Source organism: Ictidomys tridecemlineatus, chromosome 7 (genome assembly GCF_052094955.1).
Source record: "Ictidomys tridecemlineatus isolate mIctTri1 chromosome 7, mIctTri1.hap1, whole genome shotgun sequence".
NCBI lineage: Eukaryota > Metazoa > Chordata > Mammalia > Rodentia > Sciuridae > Ictidomys > Ictidomys tridecemlineatus.
Window position 1 is genome coordinate 120041839 of NC_135483.1, and position 19022 is coordinate 120060860.

General features: G+C 34.8%; 2 protein-coding genes across 4 annotated transcripts in view; one reads left to right on the forward strand and one right to left on the reverse strand.

Annotated features, from left to right (window-relative positions):
- Epc2 (enhancer of polycomb 2) overlaps window positions 1–19022 on the forward strand; it is a 137337-nt gene that overhangs the window by 18135 nt on the left and 100180 nt on the right. The gene's annotated exons all lie outside the window — the stretch shown is intronic.
- LOC101974030 (translationally-controlled tumor protein) lies at window positions 13161–13766 on the reverse strand. Its single transcript, XM_040294289.2, has one exon. The coding sequence runs from the start codon at window positions 13764–13766 to the stop codon at window positions 13248–13250; it is 519 nt and encodes a 172-aa protein (XP_040150223.1). The 3' UTR covers window positions 13161–13247.

Consider the following 19022-nt stretch of genomic DNA (forward strand, 5'->3'; position numbering starts at 1 on the left):
TGTCCATTCTGTTGATTGGTATATATATCACATTGATTGATGTGCACATGTTAAATCAGAATGTGCAGGAAAAGTAGGAAGAAGAAAGCACAGATTCTCCTGTGGTCCTCCTATGCTTATCTTTGATTGACTTTTTTCTATGTACTTACATGAATAGGTGAGAGAGAGAGAGAGGGAGAAAGAGAAAGACAAACATTTGTTTTTAACCTGTTTATTTAGATTGGAAATTTTGAGGAAAGAATCTCTTGACTCAGTTTTTGTCATCTTGTCAATTATTGGATTCGTCCTTGTCACTGTAGTCAGGGATGTAGGTAGTATTAGAGAATGGCAGCTTGCAATTAGATCATTTGTTTGAAGGGAGCTTGGCTGGAAGAAATATAGTGGCTTTTAAAAAGAAGGGTATTTGAAGCATAGATATGGTCACTAAAAGAAATTCTTGTGGACTGGGCATTGATTCTAATTTGTTACTACTATTATTAGTAGTAGTAGGTAGTGGTTTAGCATACACATTTACTGTATAATGTGATCAGTTCTATATTGATGGATGTTGATGTATAGTTAAGAGTTTTTAGTCCTTAGTAAAAAATGCTTTTTCTTTTTTTTGGGGGGGGGTCGATGTTGGGGATTGAACCCAGAGACTTGCACATGCTAGGCAAATATCCTGCCACTGAACTATATCTCCAACTCTTTTTATTTTATTTTATTTTTTTTAAATTTTGAGTCAGGTTTCACTAAGTTGTCAAGAGTGGCCTTGGATTTGGCAGTCCTCCTCCCTCAGCTTCCTAAGTTGCTGGGGATGTAGATGTGCACTACTGCACCCAGCTTTAACATGTTTTTCCATATGAACTTTATAATTATTTTGTCTAACTTCACAAGATAATTTGGTATTTTTATTGGGATTCATCATACATTTAACAGTCAGTTTATAGAGAATTGATGTCTTTATGATGTTGATTTCCTATCCAAGAACATGGTTTGTTTCTTCATTTGAAGTGTACTTATATATCTTTCAGGAGTATTTTTCTTGTATTGATTTTGTGTTTTATGTTAAACTTATTTCAGGAGTTTTCACCTGTTTGGTTACTGTTGTAAATGACACCTCCTCTCATTATTCTTCATAACTTGTTATTATATTTAAGAAAGCTTTTTAGTTCTATTTAATTTTGTTTCTTACAACTTTACTAAGTTATCTAATTGTTAGTACAATTTTTTTGCATTGATTTTCTTGGGTTAATGAGTTAGACACCATATCATCTGCAAATAGAGATAGTTTACTTCTGCTTTTCCAAATAGTGAGCCTCTAAGTGTGATTCTCTTTTTAATTCTTGGAATTCCAAGCGGGTGGCAGCCAGCAAGTTAAATAAGGGAGAAATGGATGTATTTGTTTTGTTTCTGACTTTAATGTGAATGCCTTTTATTACATAACATGTAGATTACTTTATAGATTAGAAAACAAGTAATATATGTTTACAAAATATATATTCTATATGTGTATATGTATTACATGTAATACATAAAATGGAGGTTAAAATGTGTCTAGTGTCGGGGTTTTTAGCCCCCATTCCCTCCTGACCTTCGGGAGAGATTGGGAGAGCACTCACTGACCAGGACAAACCAAGAAAGGTAAAGGTTGACTGGCGCCCACACCCAGCCCTCCCTTGCAGGAGGACAATCAGACACTTCAGGGAGAACAGTCAAAGCAGGATCTCCTTTAATGAGAAAACACACACAGCTAATATAATGTACAGGAGCCAATCAAGATAAAGATCAGCAGGGTGGGAAGAATTTACATCTACACCTATCCTATGGGCAGTAATGGGAGACAGGAGCTGTCTGTGAGGGCAGAAGGGTTCTGAGCTTACCCTAGAGGTGGTCCGATTCTTCATCACAACCCACGGCAATGCCTCTTAGCTACATGTGGCCCCAGGACTGGAAAGAGGGTGGCAGCCAGCAAGTTAAGTAAGTTTCCTCTTTTCTGATGCAACATGCCCTACCTTACATCATGCCCTATATCTAGTGTATCTGTCATGAATGAGTATTGAATATTCTCAACAAAGATGCTTTTTTGCTCTTCTTGTATGATTTTCCCCCTTAGATCTAATTGTTATTGATGAATATTAAAATTGAACCATCTCAGCTTTCCTGAAAAACCCTATTTGTTGTTCTTTTTAAAAAATGCCTTCAGTTTTATTTGCTTTCATTTAGAAGGACTTCTAAGCTTTGACATCTTTTGGGTCAAATGTGGCTACCTCCATAGTTTTAATAATTCAGTCTCATTTCTAAATTTCTGGGAGATGAAATATGATTGGTATAGTTCAGGTCAGGTATTTAGCCTGGTCCAGTTAACTCTGGCTTCAGGTAAGGTGAGATAATTTACTAGCTTGACTAATGACAGCACAGCACTTACAGGAGAAGATGGGTAAGAATCAAGAGGTAGGACATTGTCATTATTCTTGTCCATACACTGTAAGGACTGCTCATTCACATAGCATCCACGTCCTTTGGAGCGGGATCTGGAGATGGTCTAACGCACCCCAGGAGATATGCCAATTTTGTATTTTGCAAAACAAAACTCACAGTTATAAATAGTAAAATTCCAGTATGTATAGTTTTTTTTTTTTTTTTTGTAAGTGGCATGCTATTACTTGGTCCTCCCCTGGCTATTTTACTCCGCAGTACACATTTTCAATGGTTACTTGGAACTAAGACATATCCTACAGGACCCTCCAAGTCACCCACCCACCTTCAGCCCCTTAAAAGACCAGGGTCTTTTTCCTAGTGTAGGCATGCTATTAAATTTTTTAAAGAATTAGACCATAGATGTGGAATTTTTGAAGAATCATACCTTTTCTGTATTATACATAGTGACATTGTTTTAGTCAGAATTTGGTATTTGAAAGATATATTTGAAAATAAATTTGAGATATACCCAACAAATAAAGTATACATGTTAACATATTCATTCAGGTAAATGTTGGCATATGAGTATATGTATGAAATCCTTACATAATCAAGATAATATATTCAACCCTTCACCTCCTTACTTACCTCTTTAATCTTCAGGTGTCATTGTAAATTAGTGGTTTGCGTTTTCTAGAATTTCATATAAATGAAATCATATAGTATATACTGTTTTTTTGCCCTGGTTTCTTTTCATGCTGCATTTGTTTTTGATATCCATCCATATATATTCTAGTGTTATCAATAGTTCATTCCTTTTTATTGCTCAGTAGTATTCCTTTTTAAATGACTGTCACACAGTGTTTATTCACCTGTTAAGTGATTTTTAACTGTTACAAATCAAGCTACTGTGAGCATTTTTTTTTTTTTTGAGTACCTGGGATTGAACCCAAGGGCACATAACCACTGAGCCACATCTCCAGCCCTTTTTTTGGTATTTATTTAGTGACAGGTTCTCACTAAGTTGCTTAGGGTCTTGCTAAATTGCTGAGACTGGCTTTGAACTGCCTCAGCCTCCTGAGCTCCTGGGATTACAGGCATGCGCCACCATACTCAGCACTGCTATGAGCATTTTTGTTATCAGATTTACATTTATTTGTTTTGGTATATAAATACTTGATGGTGAAATAGCTTGATCATATGATAGCTATACCAAAGAGATTTTAACTTTTTTCAAAACTGTCAGACTGTTTTATACAGTTGATGTATCATAAAGATACATTTTTATTTGAGATGTTTATATAGTTTAGGACCATGCTACTCAAAAGTTTGGCCTACAGATTTGGGTTCACCTGGGAGCTTATTAAAAGTGCTGAACCTTGCCAAGGACAGTGGCACATACCTATAATTCTAGTAGTTTAGGAGGATGAGGCAGGAGGATTACAATTGTAGTTCAAAGCCAACCTTAGCAATCTAGCGAGACCCTGTCTCAAAATAAAAAAGGCCTGGGGATATGGCTCAGTGGTTAAGGTCCCTGGGTTCAATCTCTAGTCCCCTTACTCTAAAAAGAAAAAAAGCTGAATCTCAAGTACCATCACAATGGAAACATGCATTAAAAAAAAATTTATGAATTGTTCAGATGATTATTAGAATTTAAGAATCTTCGTTGATAAATGCAGTTCTTAATTTTTTTTCTCTGCTATACCACACCTGAGGTCTTCGACATATTTAATGTGGAAATTTCAAATGGGATTTGGGAGTTGCTGGATAGGTTTTAGAAATGTGACAGATAATAATGATAAATGTAGTGTGTCTTCCCCATGCACTCTTCATAGTGATTTATTTAAGCTACTAAAGTGTTTTGGCTATTGCCTCTTTGAGATTTGGTAGTCAAGAGGAATTGCTTCAAAGTGTAGAGCTATCTTGCCTGACACAGTTTCTTATGGATAAGAGTTATCTGTTGTCTTTTTGTGTAATTTCCCTGGTGAATGAGTCTGTTTGCTAGCCACTTCCCGCCCCCCCCATTTTCCTTTCTTCTTTAAGTTCTTAATCTGTCTTTTTCACAACCAGTGGTCTACTTCTTGATCATTTTTGTATATAGGTCTGTATGGGTTTTCTCTCTACTTCTAGTACTTAAGAAAGGCAAAAATAGTTTCAAAAATGATTTTATAAACCAGTAGGTAGGTAGACTGTCAAATGATGCATTTTAAAACCTAATATCAGTTGCTTGCTCATTGTTTTGGATTTCTTCTATTCATTTTCATTATTGAATGATATTTGAGAGCAACCTACATTGTTGCTGGTGTCACCTTTCTAAATTTGTGGTGTTGTTATTAATCAGCATTAGGAAATTCTCACTTTAAATCAAGGTTCTAATCACACAATAGACAAGAGAACAAAAAGTAAACATTTGTTACTTTATCAAGCGAAACAAATTACATTTAGGCAATTTATAATTTGAGTTTTCCGAAAATTGAATTGTAAGTCAAATATTCCAGAATTATAATGCTTTTGACAGCATATTTCTACACGATGAAATTACTTTCACTTTTACATTTCTGTTTAACTCGGTGCATTCAAGTCTTTCATCCCTAACTCTTTTCCATATACCTCACAGGCATTTAAGATAGAGAAACTATGAAAGATAGTTCTGGCTTATTTACAATTTAGCACAACTATCTTTAGGAAAGAAAATATTTTTACCCTGTCATTAAATTCAAAAAGGACTTTATTACAAAAGAACATTTAATTCTTTAGATGATAAATGTCTTTAAATATAGCTTTACAGGAAAAACAGAACACTTAATGTTGTGACTGCTTGTTTTATTGATTTTTAGCAAAAGCCTATGTTTCTTTTTTTAATATTTTTTTTTAGTTGTAGGTGAACACAATACCTTTATTTTATTTATTTATTTTTATGTGGTACTGAGGATCGAACTCATTGCCTCTCGCATGTGAGGTGAGGGCTCTACTACTGAGCCACATCCCCAGCCCCAAAGCCTATGTTTCTTTGTGAGGCAAGGTTAATGAAATATATGTAATGTTATCTATAAAGATAGTATGCATTTTAAATATTAGAAAAAATTAGCTATGGTGGTACATACCTTTAATTCCAGTGACTTGGGAGGCTGAGTCAGGAGGATCATAAGTCCAAGGCCATCTGGGCAACTTATCAAGACTGTGTCTCAAGTTAAAAATCAAAAGAATGGGGGATGTAGTTTAGTGGTAGAGGACCCCTGAGTTAAATTCCCAGCATCAAATAATAATATCAAATAATAATAATAGTAATAATAGTAGCAGTAGGAATAATAATAATAATAAAATACTGGAGAAATTAATGAAATACACCTTCTTGTAGACAAATTTTCCTCAAGTTTTATTAAAATCTCAGTTTTTAAAACACATTTGTCAAGTATAATAAAAATACATTTCCAGAAAAATTAAAGATGTAGTAAATATAAGACCACAACTTTTTGTTTTGTTTTTGGGGTGTCAGGGATTGAACTCAGGGGCACTCAATGATTGAGCCACATTCTAGCCCTATTTTGTATTATAATTAGAGACAGTATCTCACTTGAGTTTTTAGCTTTTTGCTGAGGCTGACTTTGAACTTGCGATCTTCCTGCCTCAGCCTCCCAAGCTGCTGGGATTACAGGCGTGTGCCACCGCGCTCAGCACAAGACCACAGCTTTTTAAATCACCACTTTCAATGGATAAAATTAATATCAGACTGTTTTGAAATTTTTAAATGCTTACTCTAAATTTTTGTAATTCTAGAGGACCACAGTGTGTCACATTGCCTTAAGCTAATGGTTTGTTAAGCTGGTGCTTCTCAAAGTGTAGTTCCCAAACCCACAGCAGCTTTGGAAACTTTTAGAAATATGAATTATCTGATTCCATTTGAGAGCTGCTGAATCAGAAATTGTTGGTTTGTCTCAGCAATGTGTTGAAACAGGGCCTACAGATGATTCTGAAGCCCACTAATGTTGAGAACCACAGTTGAATTTTTATTCTAAAATGTTGATTATTGGAGCTCTTTTAGTCAGAACAAGACAGCACTTTTCTTAAGTCTGAATTCTGCCAGTTGTGTAAGTGAATGACTAAAAGACATGGTTGGTTATGAAGTTTAATCTGTCATAGATTCTTAGATGGAAGATAATGTGATTTAAGATCTGATCATAATATATGTGCTAAATGAAAAGAGGATTCTGGTGTTCTATATTGCCAGGAGCATGGATCACATAATTCAAATTCTGTTGATAGACTTGAGAAGCCAGACTTTGCTTTGCTGAACTGAATAAGGACTGCTGCCCCAAATTCTTCATGGTTATAAGACCTCAGGGCTGTGAAACAATTGAATTAGACAACTCTAAGTTGGATGTGTGGCAGGTTGTTTCAGTACATATTAAAAGAAACTATTATCATTCTTATGTTTCAAACCACTGGAAATTGAAATGGGATCTTTTCAGAGATTTGTCTGGGTTATTCTGGTTTCTGCTGCTCATTCATTTTTTTTTTTTTTGCCTGCCCCCACTCCTTCCTTTCTCTTTCTATGCTGATTACACCAATAAGAACCTCTCCGTGTGTTGTTGAATGTATTGATGATGGGTATCCCTGTCTTATTCCTAATTCTAGGATAAGAATATTCAGTATTTCATTTACATGTAATGTTATTGTGTTTTTCTTGTAGCTGCCCCTTACCATGTTGAAAAAAATTGCCTTCTATTTCTAGGTTTCTCAGAATTTTTTGAATAGGTGTTAGCTTGTGTCAGATGCTTTTTCTTTGTATATAGGGATGATTATGTAGTTTTAAAAAATGTGTTAATGTGCTGAATTACATTGGTTTTGATTATAAGCCAATCCTGCATTCCTGAGATTAAATCCCCTTTGCAGTGCATTTTTGAATTCTGTTTACTAAACTTTTGTTTAGGTGATTGTATCTGTGTTCACAGGAATTTTTATTTGTCTATAGTTTAGTGTCTCCCTCCCACTCCCCAACCCAGTGTAGTATTCTGGTTTTTGAATCAGAATAATTCTGGCCTCAAAATGAGTTGGCAAGAAGTATTCTCTCCATTATTTTGGAAAAAATTGTGTAGGATTGATATTGTTGCCTCTTTAAGTGTTTGGTGAAATTATTTACCAGTGAGATTTTGTGTGTTTGTTTTTGTTTTTAGTGTGTGTGCATGAGGTGCATGAGGTTTTAAACTGCAGTTCAATTTCTTTAATTAATACATGCAAAGCTATTCAGGTCACCTATTTCTTTCTGAGTAAACTTTGCTAATTTATTTCTTTCAAGAGATTTCTTTTTAGCTAATTGTCAAATTGATGAGCATGAAGTTGTTTATAATGTTCTGTCATCTCACTTGTTCATGGTACTGGTAATTTGTGTCTTTTCACTTTTCCCCCTTGATTCATCTGACTAGAGGTTTATCACTGTTATGGATTTTCTTAAAGAAACAAGCCTTTTTTTTTCCCCCCCTGTGGATTTTTTTATTTTCCATTTCATTGATTTCCACACTGTTCTTGATCATTTCTTTTCTTAGGCTTACTTTGGGTCTGATTTGTTCTTCTTCTAATTTCTTAAGGTAGATTCTGTGGTCACTGTTTGTTTTATTTATTTTTTCTCCCTGTTTTAATATAGGTGTATAGTGCTGTAAATTTCTTTCAAAGTGCTGCTTTGTTGGTAATTTTGAACCTGTTTTTTTTTAATTTGTTTTGTTTTGGCTTTTTCATTTTTATTCAGTTCAGAATAGTTGTCAATTTCCCTTTTGATCCTTTTTTTGATCCATAGGTCAAAATGAGTTACATGGTTCACAAATATTTAGTGATTTTTTTTTTTTTTTACAGATAGAATCTGTTATCAATTTCTAATTTAATTCTCAGACACCGTGGTGTCTGAGAGCATATGTTTTGTGTGACTTAAGCCTCCTTATTTAAATTTGTAGTATGGTTCAGAATTCTGTCAGAGATGTGTGTTGGGCAGCGGCAGCCTGTTAGTGTGTTGTAGGAGGAGAGAAGGGCGGAGGGGCAGAGAGGACAGTTGCTGTGGCAGCTTCATTAGAAAGAGAAGGGAGGTGAAAGGTAAGAGGACTTGTGTGGGAGAGCAAGAGTTGCAGAGAGAGGGCTTAGAAAGCGGGAAATATCCGAATGTATGATATCTCTTTTCCATTTTCCAGAACACTCACAATAGGAGTGCTGTACCCTTAGAGAATTTTCATTCTTATCTTTCTACTCCATTCTTTATATCATTGTAATTCCTAAATAATATGTGAACAGTTTTTATGACTGTCTCATGGGTACTTGAGAAGGATGGGTTGTTATTTTTTTGTTGCTGTGACTAAAGTTCCTGACCGAAATAACATAGAGGAGGAGGTTTATTTTGACTCATGGTTTCAGGGGTTCAATTCATGGTCATCAGATTCCATTGCTCTGGGCCTAAGGAGAGGCAGAGGGCAAGGAAGAGGAAAGCTGCTCAGCTTAAGGTCACCTTGAAGCTGAGAGAGCTTGTGAAGAGTCACGGATAAAACATAATCTCCCAGGCCATGCCCTCATTGACTGACTTCCTCCATCCATGCCCCACTTACCCACAGTTACCACCCGGTAACTCATTCAGATTATTAAGCCATCAAGTGAATTAATCCACTGATTAGGTTATAGTTGTCATAATCTAATTGGTTCACCTCTGAACATTCCTGCACTGTCATGTGAGTTTTCCAAGGACATCTCATACTCAAACTCCAAAAGAGGGGCATTGAGTGTAAAGTTTGATACATAGCTATAAAATTTACCTTATCAATTAAGTTGCTTAAATCTTTTTTGTTGTTCACTTGATTTATTTTATGCTAAAAGTGGTGTATTAAATTTTCCTCTTATGGGTGTGCTTTTGTCTATTTTGGTCCTTGCATATACTGTAGCTTTTGCATCATAAAATGGTGCTGTATTACTTTATGTGTATAGATACTAAATCTTTCTTGTGAATTATGGTTATTAGCATTTAAAAGTGCTCTTTTTTGTTGTTGTTTAATGCTCTTTTGTATTCTACTTGTTTGTTGTTAGGATATTCTTGTACTTCTTACTATTTTCACTTACCCTTTAAACTTTTGTTCATTTTCCTCATCTCTGGATCACCTTTGGAGGGTGGGGTATATTTCTTATATGCTGCATATTACTGAGTCTTGAATTCCAAGCATTGAGCATCATTTTTTTTAAAGCAGTGAGTTAAGTCCATTCTCATTTATCAATATGACAGCACATTTGCACTCAGCTCTTTCGTATTTTATATTGTATATTATGTCACTGATTGTTTTATACATTGCTGTTTAAAACAGTCATTATTTGGGAAGATTTGAATTTTTATTAAAGTAATTATATTTGTGCTTATCATTATTAGTTTTGTCTTTTGTTAGCCTTTTTGTTTGGTACTATACAGATTGAATCCTAAACTTCTCTACCACTGAGCTATAGCCCCAGCCTTTTTTCTTCCTTCTTTTTTTTTTTTTGCCCAGGGTGGCCAAAAACTTGGGGTATTCTTGCCTCTCAGTCTCTGGAGTTGTTAGAATTACAGGTGTGCACCACCACACCTGGCTTTGTTTGATAGTTTTTAACAATATACTTTAATCTTCTGTATAATAGCGGCTGCTTCTAAACACTTCTCATGAAGATAGAAATTTGTTCTATCTTAATTTTTTTACTCTTGCTCCTTTGCCTTTTAGTTCCATTGTTTTCACTTTAGTGTTCTAAATTCTTTCAGTCCTCTTGATAATGGAAGGACAATTTACCTGCATATAAAATCTTCGGTTCACTTTGCTCTCATTAAAGTTTCTGGAAGCCCTGCTTCATTGATGCTTTTTTGCTTTCTAATTGTTTTGAAGTGTAGTTCATTAGGCCTTATAAGTTACATTATTTTTGACATAGTTATATCCACATAATCAGTTCTTGGTAATTTTGTCAGATGTCTAGTGGACTTTAGGGTTTGTGTTTGTGTGTGTGTTGGGGGGAGAAAGAGAAAGGGGGAATGTTTGTTTAAATAAATACATAACAATTTACTATCATAAAATTTTGTGGGCATTCTTTGTAACTTTAATATATTTTCTTACAGTTATCTTGAACAATAATGGATATTATTTATTAAGCACTTAATATATCAGACTTTGTACATATCTTTCCTTAATCTTCATTTACTATGGGTTATTAGGAAAGAACCAAAGAAACATTACTAAGAAATATTAATATAAAAGTAACATATTCAAACGTGTTACAAACAAAAGTGATGTATTCAAAGTCATGAAATAGGACATAGGAGACCAAGACTTCAGAGGTAGCCCTGGCACCAAAACTTCACACCTTTACACTATCTGAGCAATCGTTAGGTAGGATTCTGAATCAGAATATTAGATTAACATTAGAATTCATATCAGTATTAAAGAAAGAAAATAGTAGATTAATTAATATTTTACAGATACAGAAAGAATGAATTGCTAGTTAAAAGGCTTTTTGGATTACTGGTATGTTTTCTTATTTTCATTTTTCCCAATTCTTTCATATTCTTATTGTTTCTTTACCTATTGTTTTTCTTAGCTTCTTTGGTGAATTTAATTAATGAATATTAGACCACCATCTAGAATGAATTTCTGTTGATGTTTAATATAAATTGTAAAGGATTAAAAAAAATCCAAGATATCTAGCAGATATTTTCACCATGAATAAATGGCCCGTTTTAACAATCACACCATTCTAGAAGTATGGACTATACATTATAGTAGAATCAGAAGACATATTAAAATATGTTTACTTTTTATTTATTTGTTTTTTCAGGACAGTGGCCTAAATCACAGATAATGTAGGTTTGTTCTGTTTTTACATCTAATGACTATTATGGTACTTTAGTAGGATGATTATGCTTTCCTCTTTTTTTTTAATGCACTAACTAAAATTAAGGGTGGAACAAGGATGGGTAAAACTGTTCCCTGTGAGTGCTATAAGAGAAAAGCAAGCTTCTTTAATTTTATGTGTGTTACCTTGAGTTTACTTGGTCGTCAGCTTCTATTCTTTTCACTATTAAAATTTTGGCCAAGATATTAATTAGTATTTAGAATTAATTCATTTAAGCAGTTTATTGAGATAATTCAAATATATAATTAACCCATTTAAAGTGTGCAGTCCAATGGTGTTTAGTATTCCAGTGCTATGCAGTCATCACCACAATTTTAGATCATTTTCTTCATCCAAAAAAGAAACTTCAAAACCAGTAGCCATTGTTCCCAATTTCTCCTCTTCTCCATCCTCCCCAGGTCTCATGCCCCCAAATCACTTATCTACTTCCTACTTGCCTATTGTAGAATTTTATCCTCAATGTATATGTTTGACCAACATCTTCCCATCCCTACTTCTCTCACCCATCCCAGACTGATAAAAACATTTCTACTCTCTTTTTAAGGCCAGCTTTTTAAGATTCTACATGAATGAGATCATGCAGTATTTGTTTGTAGTTGCCTGCCTTATTTCATTTAACACAATGTCCTCGTAGTTCATTCATGTCACAAATGACAGAATTTTGTTTTTCAATGAATAAACTAATTAGTATCCTATATTGTGTATATATGTCACATTTTCTTTATTATTCATCCATTGATAGACACTCAGGTTGGTTCTATATCTTGCTGAATAAATAGTGCTGCAATAAATATGGAAATGCAGACATCTCCTCAACATGCTGATTTTATTTCCTTTAGATTTACCCCTCAGTATTGGGAATTCTGGTTAAATCTGGTTGTTTAATTTTTTTACCATTTTGAGATAACTCCACAGAGTTTTCTATAATGACTTTTATATTTCTACCAACAGTCTGTAAGGACTCCCTTTTTTCCACATTCTCAATAATGCTTACTTTTTTTCTTTTTTGATAAGAGACATTCTAACAGTTTGGACAGATCCATGTTAATATTAAAATTGGCTTTTCTGTCACTGCACAAAAAGGCCTCTGGGATTCTTTTTATAGGGGTCAGATTGAATCTGTGGAGCCCTTTGAGGAGCATTGTTATTATAAAAATATTGAGTGTTTTATTCCATGAACAGGAAATGGGTTTTCATTTATTTATCTTTTTAAAATTTAATTTATACATATCAGTGGGTTTCATATAATAGTTCATTGCACATTTACATTAAGCAGTATTTAAGTCAGGTTAAGCATAATTATCCCCTAAAACATTTACCATTTCTTACTTAGGTATTCTTTAGTGTCTTTCAATAAATTTTGATTGGTTTGTGTGATTGGTTTATGTGTGTACGTGTGTTGTGTGAGAGAATGTGAAAGTGTTAGTTTCTTAAGTTTATTTTTATTTTCAGTTTTGATATTTATGTAATCAATACAATCAATATAAAAAACATTTCCATTACTTTTTTAAAAATTCGAATCATGCAGACTGTTTCCCGACTGATTACATTAGAAATCAATCACTTTAAAATATATAGAATGCCTCACCCCCACGTCAACCTTTTCAAAACTAAATGGTGCACTTATAAATATCTGAGGTCAAGGAAGAAAGCACAAGTATATAAAAAGTACTTTGAACTAAGTGATAATAAAAGCTTAAAATATCAGAATCTCTTTGATGAAATAGTACTGAGATGAACATTTATAACAAAGACTTGTATCAGAAAGAAGCTAGAATAATAATCAAAAATTATTATTTTTTAGTTTAAATGAACTTTGTTTTCTTAAAAAACAATGCCTAAATGTGCTCAAGATGAGATCAGTTCCATTTGTCAGAAGTCCTGGTGTTGTGTGGATGACAAACAGCAGCCAGTTATGATGATAGATGATAGATCCAAAGTAACTGCCAAATTTATTAACATTTCTCCATTTCTAAACCATCCTTTAAAAAAATGATATATGGGGTCACAGCATTCTCATGGTTGTGTAGGAGAGCGACCATGCTATCTGGATTTATGTTTTCACCAATAAAGAACTGGTAATTTTTGAAATTAGCAAGGGTGTGCTTGATTTGTTCTGCAGTCCCTGCCATAAAAGGTTTTACTCTCTCTGGTCTCTGTTCTTCAAGTTTGCCTTTGATTGATTTCATGTAATCTTTCATGTATTTCTTGTGTGCTGCTTTTGTGAAGCTGGTTTCCTGCAAGTGATGGTTCATGACAATACCAACACCAGTGATTACTGTGCTTTTGGTACCTTCGACCTCCGGTCCTTCAGCCGAAGCATTTCTATCAAGGAGTGAGTCATCAGTGTTATCCTCTGTCCTACTGACCATCTTGTGCTCCACCTCCAGGCAGAGGCCGTCCACAGTCTCCTGGATCTTGTAAATGTCAGAGAACTTCTCATCGCGGCTGATGACGTCTGGGTAGATAATCATGATGGCGATTGGAGGGAGACAACAGCAGCACTAGATTATCAGGAACCAGGAGCTTGCTGTGCAGAGCAGCGCTGGGGAGTGCAGGGGGAGTGGGCAGGAAAGCTCAAATTATTTTCAAATTAAGTAGTAGGAAGGAAAAAATAAGAGAGCAGAAATATATGTAATAGAGAATAATACAGCTAAAATTTGATAAAAATTAAACAAGTCTAATCAAGAAAAAAGCAAGAACACAAAAATTAATATCAATAGAAAGGGAGCTAACAAAATAACCTGACAGGTGCTAAAATATATTAAGGTAATATTACAATTGTATGACAACATATGTGATAGCTTACATAATATGGGCTGTTTTAGAGAATGATCTGTGTTCTGCTTAGAAGAAAGTGCATTCAATCATTGATGGGTGAAATATTCTATATATGTCTGTTAAATCTAAATTATTGGTTGTATTATTTAGTTCTGTAGTTTAGTTTTTGTTTGGGAGATATGTCCAGTAGTGAGAGAGAGGTGTGTTAAAGTCACTAGTATTGTTGTGTTGTGGTCTATTTGATTCTTGAAGTTGAGAAGGTTTTGTTTGATGTATCGTAGATGCTCCATTGTTTGGAGCATAAATGTTTATGATTGTTATGTCTTGTTGATGTAAAATTCCCTTAAGCAGTATGAAACATCCTTTTTTTGTCCTGATTAACTTTTGCTTGAAGTTCACTTTATCTGATATGAGGATAGAAACCCCTTGTTTACATGGTCCACGTGAGTGATGTTTTTTCCCATCCTTTCACCTTCAGTCTGTAGATGTCTTTGCCTATTAAGTAAGTCTCTTAGAGATAGCATATAGTTGGCTCTTGTGTTTTAATCCAGTCTGTCAGTCTGTCTTTTGATTGATGAGTTTTGGCCATTAATGTTCAAGGTTATTATTGAGATATGATTTGTGTTCTCCATCATTTTGGCTCATCCTAGTTTTTAATTTGAATTAGTTCTCCTTTGATTGACGGTTCCTTTTGTGTAGTTTCTTCTTTCTTCCTTCACTGGTTTTCACATTTTTTTTCCCCCAGTTCATCTTCATGGAATATTTTGTTGAGAATATTCTGAAGTGCAGACTTTCTAGTTGCAAATTCTTTTATTTTTTGTTAATCTTGGAAGGTTTTTATTTCGTCTTCAAATCTAAAGCTTAATTTTGCTTATGTGTAGGATTCTTGTTTGGCATCCATATGTTATTCCACGACCTCATCACTTTGAGAATCTGGGTTGAGAAATCAGCTGAGATTCATATTGGTTTTCTTCTATATGTAATTTGATATTCTTCTCTTGCAGCCTTTAAAATTCTAGTCTTATTCTGTATGCTAGGCATTTTCATTATAATGTGCCTTGATGTGGGTCTGTTGTGATTTTGCACATTTGGAGTCCTGTAGTAATAAGCCTCTTGTATTTGATTGTCCATTTCATTCTTTAGATTTGGGAAATTTTCTGATATTATTTCATTGAAAAGATTTTGCATTCCTTTCGTTTGTATCTCTGTGCCTTCATCTATCCTGATAAATCTTAAATTTGGTCTTTTTATGTTATCTCATAATTCTTGGAAGTTGTATTAATGGTTTCTTAACATCTTCTCTCCGTGGTCCATTTTATTTCAAGATTATATGTTGTGCCTTCATTGCCTGAGGTTCTGTCTTCTGAGTGGTCTAGTCTGTGGATGATGCTTTCTATTGAATTTTTAAGTTGGTTTATTGTTAACTTCACTTCAAGAATTTGGTTTTCTTTCAGAATTTCTATCTCTTTATTGAAGTGATCCTTTTTTACCTATATTCCTCTTTTACATCATTCTTTACTTCACAGATCAGTTTAACTACGTATTATTCTAAACTCCTTCTCTGACATTTTTTCCACTGTGATGTCGATGTATTCTGTTATTGGAGTACCTTGGTTTGCTTGGGGCAGTTTGTTCCCTTGCCTTTTCATGTTTGTGTGTCTACCCAACTAACAGTATGGATCTGAGGCAGTAGACTTAACAGTGTCTCTGAAGGTTTCCAGTATCTCGCTGTTTAGGGAGAGACAAATAATAACAACCAATGGAAACTTTATACCACTAAACCAAATAGTTCCTAGTATGATTTCTGCAATGTTAATTATCACAATAAACAGAAATGACATGATGAGTTATTGCCTATGATAAAAACAGCAAGTTTGCAAAAGGGTTTATGTTTTCAAGTGGTGGACATGGATAAAACAGAAGTGATAGGATGTGATGATTATGAGAGAGGAAGAGAGAAGACAGGAGAAGAAGATTAAAGGTGGAGTGAAAGAATAGTACAAACTGGCTATTTCCAGAAGAAAAGAAAATCAAGGCAAACAGGAGAGAAATATATAAAGCAATAATTTTTAAAAAGATTAAAAGAATACAAAATAAAACTAAACAAACATCCTAATTCACAAAAAACTAATCCATGTAAAATAACTGGCAATTCACAAAAAACTAATCCATGTAAAATAACTGGCTTCAAAAAATACTAGAGATGGGCTGGGGATATAGCTCAGTTGGTAGAGTGCTTGCCTCACATGCACAAGGCTCTGGGTTCAATCTCCAGCAACCCCCCCCCCCAAAAAAAGGAAAAATACTAGAGATGAGAAGAAAAAAAATAGGAGACTATATAAATGTCCATGTACCATTAAGGCCACGATTAAACAGTTAAGAAGAATTTTTAAAAATCTTCATGAAAAGTTAAAGAATTCTTTACATTGAAGTTCAAAATATTCTCAGCTTCTCTTCTCAGCAGTTTTAGGTGGGGTCTTCTGGAGTGTGATGTTCCACCATCTAGATTGCTGGAGTGAGAGAGGTAATCCAGTAGCAGAGTTCCTGGAGGCAGGGTTTAGGTTTAAGAGGGCTGGAGGCTCTTTACTGAATGCTAATTTATTTGCCTGGAGATTTTAAGTCAGTGTACCTCCAGCACCCAGTACTTGCTGGAAGACTTCACTCCAGAGATCTCCCCTAATTTCTACTCTTGTGGCCAGGGACCCAATTCCTAGTCCCCTATGTTACCTGCAGACTCCACATTTGCTAGTCTCATGTTCATTCTCCAAACAATTTATTCTGCTCTAGCCTTCCAAGTTCCTGGCTAGATGCATCTCTCCCAGCCAGTCCTGCAAGCAGTTGGATTGGAGGGGGAGGGAAGGAGGAAGGGTTAGATCTGGGTGGGTTTCTTTGACCAGTTGTCCCTGTGTAAACCTCTCTCCATATTTGATTTTCTGTTGGTCACTTTAGCACATTCTACATCACACAGCATGTGTTTACTGGGCCTGTATTTCAGGCCAGACTTGAGTTTGCCAGGAATCTGCCCCATCAGTTGCCAGGCATCCCCCCCCCCCCACCCCCCAGCAGCTGCTTAGTCCTCTACCTATAGAGATGGTGGCTTCTTTTCCCACACATGGATATTGTGCAGCTTATCTTTCAGGTTTACTGCCATTGTGCTTGATCTCTAAATGCTCCATACCCAGACACACCTTGGACATCCCCAAAACATGGGTTCCTTTAATTTCCTTATCCCTCCACTATGCTCATGTAGGGATCTGTCTGGCTGGAGCTTCCAGCCCGGCTGTGGCAGTGGCTGTGCCTTTGGGGATTTCTTCCTTATTTTATTATATCCAAACTCCTGAGGACTGATCTGCTTTGAATGACCAGTTTTAAATTCCAGTAAAGTCCCCCTGCTTTTTTTTTTTTTTTTTTTTTTGTTGTTCACTCACCTTGCTTGTCAGTTTTCTTGGTTTCACTTCACGAAGCATCCAGGAACATTGTACAACCTACTTATTCTGCCATCTTGAAAACCTCACCTTTTAAAGTATATAGTTCAGAAATATTAACTGTATTACATTGTTAGACAAACATGCCTAGGACTTTTTCATCTTTTAAAACTGAAACTCAGTGGGGTGTGGTGGCACACACCTGTAATCCCAGCAGTTTGGGAAGCTGAGACAGGAGGATCACCAAGTTCAAAGCCAACCTCAGCAATGGCGAGGTGTTAAAAGCAATTCAGTGAGACCCTGTCTCTAAATAAAATACAAAATAGGACTGAGGATGTGGCTCAGTGATTGAGTGCCTCTGAGTTTAATCCCTGTTACCAAAAACAAAAACAAAAACCACAAAACAAAACAAAAAACCAATCCCCAAAGAACAACAACCTGAAACTTTGTACCCATTGAATATTAATCACATGTTATATACCACCCCCAGCTCCTAGCAACCACCATTCTGCTTTATGTTCCTTTATGTTCCCTTTGATTGCCTCATAAATGGAATCATGCAATACATATGTTTTGTGGATGACTTATTTCAGTTACATAATGCCCTGAAGATTCACTCACATTATAGTATATGACAGAAATCCTGCATTTTAGGGCTGAATAATATTCCATTGTATGTAAATACCACATTTAAAAAATCAATTCTGGAGAGCTTTTGACTAGCTTGTGTGAGGCACTGGGTTCTATCCTCAGCACCACATAAAGAAAATACAGACATGCTGTCTGTCTACAAGTATAAAAAACTAAAAACTAAAAAAAAAAAAAAATATTCTAGGGTCCATCGATTTTTGGGGTGCTTCCACTTTCTGTGCTATTAATGAACAATGCTGGAATGTAAACTTTTGTCAGTTGCTTTATCTCCATCAATTGAAATAATTATGATTTTTGTTTTTCATTCTGGCATATTACAGTGATTGATTTTTATATGTTGAACCAACCTTGCATCTTTTTAGTGTGTTGTTGAATTTAGTTTTGGGTATTTTCTTGAGACTTTGTGTCACTATTTACCAGGGACATTGGTCTATAGTTTTCTTGTATCTCTTTCTGGTTTTGGTGTAAGATTGGCCTCAAATAATAAGGTTGGAAGTATTCTTTCAATTTTTGCAAGAATTCAGAAGGATGAGTATTTATTTTTTTCAATGTTGTTGGGTACAAGTTTCTATTGAAGTCATCTGGTCCTGAACTTACTTTATTGGGAATTTTTGATTATTGGTGTGACTTTCTGACTAGTTAAAATTTTGTTTGTATTTTTTATTTCTTCATGATTCAGTTTTGGCAGATTGTTTCTTGAAACTTGCTCATTTCTTCTAATGTATCTTAATTTGTTGGTAGTCTTTTATCCTTTTTATATCATGACATTGATGAACCCAGCCCAATTCCATCTTAAAATTGGGAGCCATTTCGTCACAAAGTCGTGAAAAATTAAAATATAAATTACTGCAATTTCTAAACTTGCTTGGAATG